Genomic DNA, 12,930 nt, shown 5'->3' on the forward strand with positions numbered 1-12,930 from the left:
AATAATTCAGATTGCCTTTGAATAATCAAGAGAGTACTGTATTCCTTGTCAACCTCTGCAAATACTCCAACTATAGAAACATTTGTGTTTTTTAGTATTATAGTCTTCAAAAAGCATTAAATTCACAGCGTAGGGGACTAGCTAGCTAGGTAGGAGAGACTATTTTTAATCAATATTGACAATCTCCCCCAAAAATTCAACTCCTTGCAAGCACAACACAGGGAAAAACTTGACAGTCAAATTTGGCAGCAGAACGTGAAGCGGTTTGCAGGAGTTACGGAGCTTTTGTTTGTGTATTTTAAAAATATTTTGAAAAAGAAAGTTTTAAGTTAAATTTTTAGTAGTTTTAAATTATTAAATTTTAAAAAAATTATATATTTTTCAAAATGAAAGACAGTTAACAAAAACCATTATTATAATAACAAATGGACTTGAGTGTGTTTAGAAAAATGGTTGAAATTATGTTTTTTAAAATTTAAAAATTATTTTTGTTTAAAATTATTTTTTATGTTTTTTAATTATTTTTGATGTGCTGATATTAAAAATAATTTTTAAAATAAAAATATATTATTTTGATGTATTTTTAAATAAAAAATACTTCTAAAAAATAATTATTTTTCTTTGTAAAATATTATGAATATCTTAAATAAAGAACAAAGCTTCAAATAATTATGCCATTATAAACTTCATATTCATCGTAATTATCTACCTAGAATCATTCTCATGTTTCTTTCCTTCTTAACATAATTATCCAATAACTTCATGATATCAAGGGTGGTATTTGTTTCTCATGTAAAATCCTGGGAAAATTTATTGTAAATTTCATCCTAATTTTCTCTAATGACATAATAATAATTGGCTAATTGACTGAATCTTATATTTCCTTGCCCATATATTAAATAAATTTATTATATTATTATTTAGATTTTTTTCTTTAACTGAATGATCAAACATACGTCCAGGCCAATACTCGAGAGAGATGTTATTCAAAGCATTGACATCGACACCCCTAATATTATCCTTCTTGTAATTATAAAAATCAAGAGTTATGTAAGCTTTTACATCACTTTAAAATCCACTATTGATTTCTAAGTCTTGAAATCTTTTTTTTTTATATTGTAATAAATATACTTTGAACAATGCTTACGTGTTACTTTATAAAATATCTTTGTAACTGTTTTAGATATACTTTACCCATAACAAAAAAAATATAGTTAGATAATAAAATTCATTGTAAACACCACATAAATTTTACTAAAAACATAATTTATCTTTGCTTGTCAGACATTATATGAAAGGATTTATGATATATATCATGCTTAACAAATTTATAGAGGGCATATAGAAACCATCGCCAAGTGTCATTGTTTACAGGCTCAACAACAACATACACTATAGAAAATAAATTAATCATTGTTAACCTCCAATACCATTGTAGATAAAAGTATTTTATATGAATCTTTAAGATGACAGTCATCTATACCAATGAGATGTCTTACATCCATTTATGAACCTTTCATTCATTGCTTTCAAACAAATATAAAATTTTCAAAACTTTCTCAATAAATGAACTTTTGAGTTTGTAATTAAGTTCAAATCCTAAAAACAAATATGACATTAGATTATATTGTTTTAGCTTCTACACATATCGAGAGAGTCTCTTAAAAAATTCTTTGTGACTTCCTTCAATGAACTTTTCTACGTTAATTTTAGCTTTCTATGATTATATTGATAGTGATTTAACAATAAACTTATCTTCTAGAATGGTATCCAATGCTTTATTTGAGATATTGGATGAAAAATTATTATATTTTGTTTTTGCAATCTATATCATATTAACATCTTTGATAGTTGTTAGTATGATGCTATTTTTTTTTTTTAAGGACTTAACCATGAATGTATTGGAATCAAGAAGGAAATAAACATATATTCTTTATGAACAACCCTCACCCATGTATTTTGCTATAACCTTATAATTTTTATTAATATATTTTTTCAAGTGATAACCATGTTTTACTCTGTATCCTTTTATAATATTTTTGAATTCATTTCCATTGTTAAAAAACATGAAATATCAATGTATAAAATACAGTCCCAACAACAATTATTTTTGGACAAATGTTGAACCTCTATAATGAGCAATTATATTAGTCATTTTGTATGTATCCCGGCATGTGGAGCAATTATAAATCAATTATTGATGACTATATTATACATGTAGGCTATATTTTTTTTAGTTATTATTAGGATTATAAAAAAAAAACTTTGTCAATTAGATTAAAAAGTTGTAAATAATAGTTAATAGAAGCTTAATAACATTAATCAATCATATAATTAAGCAAAAACTATAAAATTAGAGTTCTTAGAATAGTAACCCCATGAAGAGAAATTAGGGTTTTTCAAAAAATTACTAATTATGTTCAATAATTGCTTTATATACATAATACAAAGGTTTATTGCATAATAATCTATATTTTAAAAAAGATTAAGTAATTAGGGTTTCAGGGAACATTGATCAATTCAAATTATAATTATGGATTTTTTTTTGGTATTCAAACAAACAATAATAAAAGGTTTTCCATTACTAATTTTTGTTATGTTGATTATTGTCTATTAAAGAAGAAAATAATATTTTTTAGGGTTTTCTAGGTCTTCATGATTGATGTTGCACAATAACAAATTTGAGTATTTTTTTTAAAGTTATATAGATACTAAACAATATATAAGCAATTAAATAATCATTTTTTACAATATCACAAATCATTATCATCGATTTTCAAAGCCTTAATTAAAAATATTTCAAAAAACTAATATGTTATGTGTGAGTTTATGATGAAACTTGTGAGGGATTCCATTATTAGTAAAGAGAACTAAGTTGAAACACAAATTCATGCAAGAAGTCAATTTTAAAAGTAATTTTTTATTGTTCAATTTAGTAGAATAGACAAGATCTTCAGTGCTAGTAAGTAGAACAGAGAAAGAGAGAAAGGATGGAGAGGGAGATGATTTGTCATTTGTGTCTCTAATGATTATAATATATATATTAGGATACTTTGATCATTTTCTCATAATTGAATTTTCTTCTTTGATTCAGGATGCAAAATGTAATTTTTTTAAAACTCGATATACAAGCGCAATTTCAATCAAACTATAAGATATTAGGAGTAATTTTTCCAATACAAATTAATTCACTTAAACATAATAAAAAATAAAAAGATTGGACACTAAAATTTTAGTTTTCTCTATAAGCTTATTATTAACATATAATGAATGCATGAATCGAGATTGAATATTTGGGATGATGATTGATTGTAAGGAATTAATAGCAAATTATACAATTTGTTCATACAAATTTAATGCAATCAATTCCTAACACTAAATTAATTTCTCCAAACAAATGACTCTTTACAAAAAGTCTAGTTTGATTAAATTTAAACCTCACTTTTATGTAGTGTTTAGGTTTAATCCAACAGAGTTTTATTCTTTCAAGACTTCAAGCCTAAATGAAGGAAACTTAAGAGTTTCTTTGTTTGAAGAGCTTGTTTTGAAAAAAAATTTGTATCTTCAAAAATTATTTCATCCATTCATATCTAGGGTGACACCCTTTATTTATCAAGATTTGTAGGGAGACTCAGGTATTTTTATCAATGTCATAATATATTATTTTATTGGTTAATTTTTGTTTATGAGATCTTGTATTTATGACAAAATACCTTTAAATATCTCATCTCATGTGTCAACTTTCTATCGGTTAAGAAATATATTGAAATCCATTTATTTTTCATGTTATTTATTTTAATCCTAATAAACTAAAAATGATACATTCAGTAGAATTGTTTTTTGTTTATACGAGTATACTTTGGAATCTAGTGTTCCTTAAAGTTTCATTAGTTTGTATTTTAAGAATGATACTGAAGGCTAATAAAATGAGTGAACCATTAATTTTTGTTTTGTTTTGTTCAGATCATAAGAAAGGCGAGGATGGAAGGATTGTTCTATTATAACTAGGTTTTTGTTCCTCAAGAGCTGCTTATTGATAATGACTTCACATATATTTTGGACAAGCCATAGTTCCAAACTTGATACATACTTCCTTTTATACAAAGTTTTGTATATTGGAGACATTGTGCAGTATGCTCAAAGTTTAATGTATTTTGAGAAAAGGTGTTGGATGATTGAGATTTCACAGACGGATCAATGACTAGCCTACTCAATGCATGTTTGTTACTCTCCATTGCATTTACTAATGCTTGCTATTTATTTATTTATTTTTATTTAATTCACTTGCTAAGTATAATGTCTACTATGTCATGCCAGACCCAAGCGCTTGGGTAAAAAAATTTAAAGTTTTTCAAAAACATGATTGAATCATAAAAACAAATATTGCCTCATTCAAGCATGATTTTTTTTTATTTATATGCAGTAGAACTTAATTACAAACTCTTTTTTATTTGTCCAACTTATTTTATAAATTTGTTATATTCGAAGAGGAAAAAATAAAAAAAAATGTTGAGTTTAAGTGATTTATTTTGAGTCTTTAAAAATAAAATTTCTAGTTTTTTTTTTTATACATTGAGGATGAAAATATTAGTTTTATATTTCCATCTAAATTTGGAACAATTTTTTAAAGGGTTCATACCTTTTTAAATTTAAGATGTTACATGATCTAATTGTCAAAGTTTATTACAAGGAGAGTTTATTCTATATTATAACTATTAGTATATATAAAAATTTGAAATACATGATTATAAGAGAAAACTTTTGAACTTTTGAATTGATATATTATGTTGTAGGAAAAGATAATACTATTTATGTAAAAGACTTATTGTCCTTTTGACTATCTTGATTCGTGTAATTTTGTATATGATTTCTTTACAAAAATTATAGATCAATAAAGAAAATTAAGTGAATTTTAAGGATGCGTGTGGTTAATGTCCCAAAATAAAAGAAAGAAATATAGAAAATATAAAAATATAATCGATTAAAAATAAAAAGATAAAAATACAAAATAAATATGTTTTTAGAACAACCATAAATGTATTCCTATATTTTCAAAAAAAAATGCACGAGTTTGACATGATTGCGAGGTCCATACATGTGGGTTATGCCAAACCCAAGCGCGAGGTTGTCAAATCCAAGCGCCTGGCTCTAGCAAGGTATTTGATATTTTTTTCTTAACAATACATTAAAAGTCCATAAAGAATTATTAGTTAGATGTCTTAAGACCATTCAACATATTTGCATGAATATTTTGATCTTCAACAAAACTATTACCTCTGTTTGACTCACAAAAATTATATAAATCCTAGGCGCCAGACCCAAGCTACTTTAATTTAACAACCACGTTAAGCCTAAGCGGCTTAGGTCTAGCAACCCCATGCATAGTGGATTTTCTAAGCTTTAAAGGCTTGAGATGGGGTTAATGTTGTCTTTTCACCAAACGTTAAATTATCACTTTGCCATTTGGTTGAAAAAATTAGAGCCTTGGTTGTGGAGGTATTTCAGTACTTTTTATAGGCTTATTGGTCATTAAATATTTGAGCGGGAATATGGTAGTCTTTTCACATTTATTTGCATAATAAAAATATTATTCTATCCTAAGATTAACAAAATTAAAATCTGTTGCTCAAGGATTTTTTTGACCTTTCACAAACTTAAATAGTTCAAATATATATTTAGCCTTGGAATAGAAAAAAATAAACTTTGCATATACGTATATTTTTGTTCTTCTAATGTTTTGTGTAATTTTATTTAATAATAAGAAGGAATGAGATATTTTAATATTGTTTAATTATTTTAAAATTCAAAAAGTTGTGCTAGACTCATGTTTACATGATTCTAGCAACTAGACTCAAATTACTTGTGTGTCAACTCAAGTACTATGAAATTAGCGTGGTTATCAAACCTAAAGTTCTTAAGTATAGTAAAGAGTTAAATGAAAATTTTAAAATTAATTTATTTAATTAGATTTAATAACACTATTAAAATATTTTTTATATTTTTTATATTTATATATATTTTAATTTTTTTATATTAACATTCTTTAGGACACATGACAATATCCTAGTAATTTATATAATTTGGGTGAGATCATGGTTCACCACGCACGTGTGCAGGCAAACTCCCTCCCGCGTGCCCCGCGCCATTTTCAATATTAATCCATAATTGCATCATGAAGATGTTGACGGTCCATGCATGGAAAAACATATGGTTTAATCACGTAAAATGTTTTCTTTTACCTCGCTCTAATTTCTCTTAAAACGACCACCTGTCTCCATTTTGAACAATCAAATACGATGCTTTATTTGCTTACCCTTTCTCAAGATAAGTGCCTCTTTGCTTCATCTATCACTTTCGCTCTGATTATTTATTCTAGTTTCGTGCATGGATTTGGTTTTTTTGTTGCAATTTGGTGAGGATTTTTTTTTTGGTGAATTCTTGACCATATTTTGATTAGTTTTGTTTCCAAATTAATGTCATTCGGAGCCAAATTGCAAAATTAGGGTTTGATTGAGGGTCTGGGATCTGATCACAAAGAAGCATCGAAGTTGTATCTTGTTACTGTTAATGGGATAAAAAAGATTCAATCTTTATACTACCTTTCAGAGAAGAGAGGCGGTAACAAGGACCTGAAGATCAATAGGGCTAGTTGTTTATTTTTTATCTTTTATGGGGAATACATGTGTAGGACCAAATCTAGGCAATAATGGATTCTTCAATACTGTTACTGCTGCTATTTGGCGTTCCAGGCCACCAGAGGACCGGTTGCACCTTCCTATAGGAGAAGATAGTAGCAAGAATAATGGTGATTCACAAGCGGGTCCGGTTGGTGGATCAAAAAAATCTGAGGCTTCTAATAAAGGATCAAATGATCATCCACCAATACTGGTCCAGAACACCCCGCCTGAACCAGTTAAAATGTCCAATGAAGCACCACCACCTAAAGTCATTGAGCATGAAAAGCCCACTAAGCAGGAAATGAGAGAAGTGGGAATTGGCCAGCCAGGGGAGGAGCAGAAGGGGAAGAAACCTACTCATGTTAAGAGGGTTTCGAGTGTAGCGCTTCAAATGGAATCTGTGTTAGGGAGGAAAACTGGGAATTTGAAGGATATTTATAGTTTAGGGAGGAAGCTTGGACAAGGGCAATTTGGAACAACGTTTCTTTGCATTGAGAAGGCGACTGGGAAGGAGTTTGCTTGCAAATCCATTGCGAAGAGGAAGTTGACGACGCAGGAGGATGTGGATGATGTTAGGAGGGAGATTCAGATAATGCATCATTTGGAGGGTCATCCTAATGTGATAAAAATTGTGGATGCTTATGAGGATGCTGTTGCAGTTCATGTCGTTATGGAACTTTGTTCTGGCGGGGAGCTTTTTGACAGAATTGTTCGGAGGGGGCATTATACGGAAAAACAGGCAGCTGAGCTTGCGAGGTTAATTGTTGGTGTTGTGGAAGCATGCCATTCTTTGGGTGTTATGCACCGGGATTTGAAGCCTGAGAATTTTCTGTTTGTCGGTCAGGAAGAGGAGTCGCCGCTTAAAACGATAGACTTTGGTCTCTCAGTGTTCTTCAGGCCAGGTACACATCTGAGCATCACTTTTATGTTTCAATGGTTGGATTTAGCACCCCTTTACTTGAAGCATTATTGAACTAGTGCTACACTAGCCTTTTCTTTGAACTCTATTATAGCTCTAGAGTTCTTGAAAATATTTTCCATGCCATCCAAGTACAACACCAATAATTTACTGACTAAATGAATAAGAATATCAGCTCAATTATAAATAGCTTCTCTTTCTCACTTATGAAGATTTCCACTTGCCATGTGCTTTTCCTATATGAGAATAGAATGGCTTGCCCCCTTTTCTTGCCTATCAACCGTGGAAATAATTATCAAAGAAGAAGAATGGTTACTGTTGTTGTCACAGATATTGTTAATGGATAGGCGAAAGGTATGCTTGGTTTCTCAAACAGTAAGATGGTTGATTATATGGATAAAAGCTTACTTTTGAAATTTCTTCCCAGACTTAAAGAAGTTTTAGTTTGTAGTTAGATCTGAACTTATCCCCCTAAATAATTGCATTGAACTAATAGTTCTTGCTATTGAGATAAGGATAGAGATTTTGGTCTAAAATTTGAGGCAGTCTTGATCAAAACCTATTCTTTTCATGTTTACTATCATGATAAAAAATCTGGTATTGAGTATATATGGACACCTGGTAATGCTTTTCTCAGGCCTGTTGTTCCACCCCTTAGACCCTTAATCACATTTTTGGTGATGATCTCTGACTACCTGTCATATGCAGAGAACACTGCAGGTTCATTTTTGCTTTAGTTTAGATCAGGTGATTGATTCTTCCGGAGAAAATTCTGTGTGGGCCATAACCCTCTTGGAGAGCGTGCTTTAGTTCAACAGAAAAAATCAGAATCCATACAAAATTAGTGCATGAGGAAATTGAGAGAGATTTATAGATCTGCTTAGAGCTTTCAACGAATAATAAACTAAGCCTTGATCAAGCCTGAGTGGACTTTATGAAAACATTTCCACCATTCACCTATGATTTCAACAGTAAAAGCAAGCAAGCTGTGCCCAAACACACGCAAGCAGGATCATTGAAGTTTCAGTATCCAGATTTTGATTTTGGCTTGGACGAACAAAAAATATATGAATATTTACTTTTATTTTGATAGCCTGCAGCGTGAGTTTCAATGCCAACATCTGAAAATTTGGAAATGATTTTCCATTCTAAAGTTTGGAGCTGCCAATTGTGGCCTAAACAAGTGCCAGAGGCTGAATGTTGAACCTCTTAAGTTCCCAATACTTATCTGGCTTCTCATTGTAAGCTATTTTAAGTTTTTATATGGTCGTAATGCACACAGTGGTTACAAAATATAACAAAATATAACAAAATTTACTGATCCCTTATAATTTCTTAAATACCCATAAGAATATAATTTTCTTCATTGACTATGCCAGACAATTTCATTATTTAGTACATGAACATTTCAACATCCATGCCAATATGGTTACCTTAGTATGCCTCCTATATGTTTCGCTTTAGAAGAGATATGTTTGCCTGCAGTCAGCACATAGTCTCTCCATTGCCCATGCTTATTTAAAACTTTGTCAGCATTATGTTGTTTCTTCCTTAGTAGTCCTTTCCATTTCTGAAAAATTAACTAATGCTTTCATCATCTCAGGTGAAACTTTTACTGACATAGTTGGCAGCCCCTACTATGTAGCTCCAGAAGTGTTGCGGAAGCTATATGGTCCAAAATGTGATGTTTGGAGTGCTGGGGTGATCATTTATATTTTGTTAAGTGGGGTTCCCCCATTCTGGGATGGTGAGACTCTTGATCTAGAATTATGTTATTTTATACCTTTATCTAATGATTATTTGGCTGCGTGTAATTTATGCTCTTTCATGTTTGGGATCAGAAACGGAACAAGGAATATTTGAGCAGGTTTTAAAAGGGGAACTAGACTTTGAATCAGAACCTTGGCCTAATATCTCTGAAAGTGCAAAAGATCTTGTTCGGAAAATGCTAGTAAGGGACCCTAAAAGACGGCTGACAGCCCATGAAGTTCTCTGTGAGTATGCATACCACTATAATCTAATCTTTAAATATCTCTTTGCCAAATAAACCAGTGCATTGTTTATTATTAGTTTGTTGTGTCTCTTTTGTAGTTGTGTTTTTTAATGATAACCCTAATTTTCTTTTATCATGATTCACCATAGCTTCTTGAAATTTCAGCTTATGACAGAACTGAATGGAGGAAAATGCTCACACAGCTAGCCGTAGCTAATCAGAGATTGAGGTCTAGTTGACTTGAGCTGAGTTGTTGCTTAAGTGGATGAAGTCATGAAACAAAATCGTAAATTAAGTTCTGTTGGAAATGTGAAAATATACTATAGTACAAAACTAGCTAGATGGATGATGGTTTAGGAGGAGTTAGATGATATAAAGAACGTGTCTTGATCTTACTAGTTTCTTTTGTCGCCAAGGAGTAGCAATAGTTACACTATGTTTTTGTTCTCATGCAGGCCATCCTTGGGTGCAGATGGAAGGTGTTGCACCTGATAGACCTCTTGACTCAGCTGTTCTAAGTCGGTTGATGCAATTCTCAGCCATGAATAAGCTCAAGAAAATTGTCATCCGAGTGAGTACTTATAATCCCTGAACTCTTAAAAATTTGTGCATGCTACACAGCAGACATGGTAACTGTGGAAAACTTAGGTGATGCTTTGGATGCTGTACCATGATAAAGAACATATTGAGACAAGGAATGCAATGGAGCTGATCGCTTCCTTTGTTTGGTTGCTAGACTTGTTTTGAGTGGAGTTGCAATGCTAAAACATCAATATAGAAACGTCATTTATAATCTTTTGATAATTAAATGGTGATATGGCTGTTCAGTTTTACCTGCAGTTTTGTTTCATGCATCTATTAATGAAAAGATGTTACCTGTCTTTGAAACAAGAAGAGTGCATATATCGTATCATGATAATTTTGATTTTAAACCTTCTGACTATTCCATGCTTTAAGCACATATCTCTTTGTAATGCAAACATCTTTATGTTATTCACCAGTCTATTTTTTAATTATAATTTTTAGTCTAATGTGCTTTGCATATATAAATGCTGCATTAAAAGTTGCTAAGCTAACCAAATATCATCATTGAAGTCACCATACAATTAAGCTTACATCACAACTCTAAATCTCTGCTTACAGGTATCGAGCATTTCTTGTTAGCTGAAGCATTTGCAACAGTGCTTTTTTCATTTGAGTCCATTGTTTCACATAGTGAGCACCATACTCTATAGATGCCATTAAATGATTTTTCCATCTGAAAGTTAAGTGTGTGATTGCATATTGTACATGATCACTTTCTCTTAAAACAGATATCTTGGTTGAATTGCTCGAAGTTTTCACTTGGTATTTTAAAGACAACAATGCGAGGTCCTTGCTAAAACCTGTTCTTTTACTTACCAGAAAACTTCCTTTTCATTTCAGGTCATTGCTGAAAGCCTCTCTGAAGAGGAAATTGCAGGTCTGAAAGAAATGTTCAAGATGATAGATGCAGACAATAGTGGACATATCACTCTTGAGGAACTGAAGACTGGTTTGGAGAAAGTGGGTGCTGATACCAAGGATTCTGAAATTGCTGGGCTAATGCAAGCTGTAAGTCTGTTTGAAATTCAGATTCAAGGTTTTTATAGTTATATAGCATAGGATCATGATGGTACTTTTCTTTCTTACTCTTTTGTTTTTTTAACAAATTACCTTGAGACTTTCTGCTGTGAACCATTAAGCGATTTCAGACATCCTGGTCTTCTTTGGTTAAAACATGACTAAATTTAGTGTGAGTCTCTCTGAAATAAGCTAGATAAGTAGCTTGTGTGCTGTGACCAAGATTCAAGTACCGTGTTTCTATTTTCTTGAGGATTACCTATTAAACAACTCATAGCCAAGCCGCTGTCCGATTTAGCTCAAATATGGAGAAAAGCATGAACAACCCGAGATATAGGAACATGGTGCATGATTTTGTAGGTTATGTTTAAAGAGCCCAGGTCCCAGTGAGTCTTGGAACAAGACACAAACATGCACCGACCACATGCACAGATCATAAGAAACCTGTCTAGCATCTAAAATGTAAATGGGAACATGTGGAAATTGATATATTTTGGTTACCATTATTTTCTATGAGATTTTATCATGGCCATTAAATTAACTAGTGAAATCATCACTTTAGCTCCTGGATCTCCCAGATGATTGTCTTGGATGAATTATCACATCAGTGTTTGCCCTCATCCATACAGTTTGATTCTGATTAAGCTTCCTACCTGTTAAAAATTTCAGGCTGATGTTGATAACAGTGGTACCATAGACTATGGCGAGTTCGTAGCAGCCATGCTCCATCTAAACAAGATTGAGAAGGAGGATCATCTATATGCAGCCTTCTCATACTTTGACCAAGATGGGAGTGGGTACATAACTAAAGATGAGCTCCAACAGGCCTGTGAGAAGTTTGGTTTAGGAGATGTTCAGTTAGATGAAATTATACACGAAGTTGACCAAGATGATGTAAATATCTTCTTGCCAATAACAATTTTCATCTATCTCCAGGTAGAAAATAGTTTAATTCATCGGCATGATTTAATTTTTCACTTTCATATTCATTTCAGGATGGACGCATCGATTACAGTGAATTTGTGGCTATGATGCAAGACACTGGTTTTGGCCAAACCGGATCACAAATAACCTAGGCATGTCGGATTCAGATAAGCCTTTAATCAGGAGTTAATTTGTATTTTCTAGTTGTCATAAGTTAACAGAATGTGCAGCGCATACTGTTGTAAAGAGGAGGCAGGCGTCAGGGAGGTTAATATAGGGTATCCTGTTCATTTTATTCTTTTCCAAGTTGTATTTACCACCTTTTAGGTTCCTGTTAAATTTATTCAGATGGATTAGATTGCAATTTCCCATGTTTGAAAACTTTGTTCATGTTCAAACTTTTTTTTGCCAGTTATTTTTGTCTGTAGTATGAACGGTGGTTCATATCTCTATCGGTCCTAAATGGGTACTTGGCATGGTTTTAGCGCTCACCTTTTGATGATTAATGTGCAAATTACGTATCTTAGGTGTTCATGTATTCAATTATGCAAAATCTTCTTCTAGGAGCTAGGTAACATCTCTTTCCAATGATGTTATTTGTTCACCATTATGTTCGTTGCCTATTTGCTGAAAACAGATAGATGTATACATGTTTTTGTCGCGTTGTTTAGACAAAGACAGTACTCCAGCAGCAATCGTGTTTGACACGAGTTCAATCTACATTTGTACATACACAATTGACATTTTCTTTTGTACTTTGTCCAGCATCTTCAATGTACCTTGTTCAGCAGGTCCGGCACCGTGTCACCATTGTA

At 31.6% G+C, this 12,930-nt stretch overlaps 1 protein-coding gene across 1 annotated transcript; it reads left to right on the forward strand.

The window, feature by feature from the left end:
• Nucleotides 1–6,244: 6,244 nt before the first annotated feature.
• Nucleotides 6,245–12,607, forward strand: LOC105141574 (calcium-dependent protein kinase 20-like). The gene is made up of 7 exons (XM_011048828.1): nt 6,245–7,579; nt 9,200–9,343; nt 9,438–9,590; nt 10,045–10,160; nt 11,015–11,182; nt 11,861–12,085; nt 12,187–12,607. Exons 1-7 carry the CDS (start codon nt 6,670–6,672, stop codon nt 12,265–12,267), a joined length of 1,797 nt encoding a protein of 598 aa, XP_011047130.1. The 5' UTR covers nt 6,245–6,669; the 3' UTR covers nt 12,268–12,607.
• Nucleotides 12,608–12,930: the final 323 nt, after the last annotated feature.

The sequence above is a fragment of the Populus euphratica genome, unplaced genomic scaffold, assembly GCF_000495115.2.
Source record: "Populus euphratica unplaced genomic scaffold, PopEup_1.0 scaffold124.1, whole genome shotgun sequence".
In the NCBI taxonomy this organism is placed as follows: domain Eukaryota; kingdom Viridiplantae; phylum Streptophyta; class Magnoliopsida; order Malpighiales; family Salicaceae; genus Populus; species Populus euphratica.

Coding starts and splice junctions, on each gene's coding strand:
- LOC105141574 (XM_011048828.1), top strand. CDS start 6,670: ATGGGGAATACATGTGTAGGACCAAATCTAGGCAATAATGGATTCTTC. Junction 10,161..11,014: donor TCAAGAAAATTGTCATCCGA/GTGAGTACTTAT, acceptor TTTTCATTTCAG/GTCATTGCTGAAAGCCTCTC. Junction 11,183..11,860: donor TTGCTGGGCTAATGCAAGCT/GTAAGTCTGTTT, acceptor TAAAAATTTCAG/GCTGATGTTGATAACAGTGG.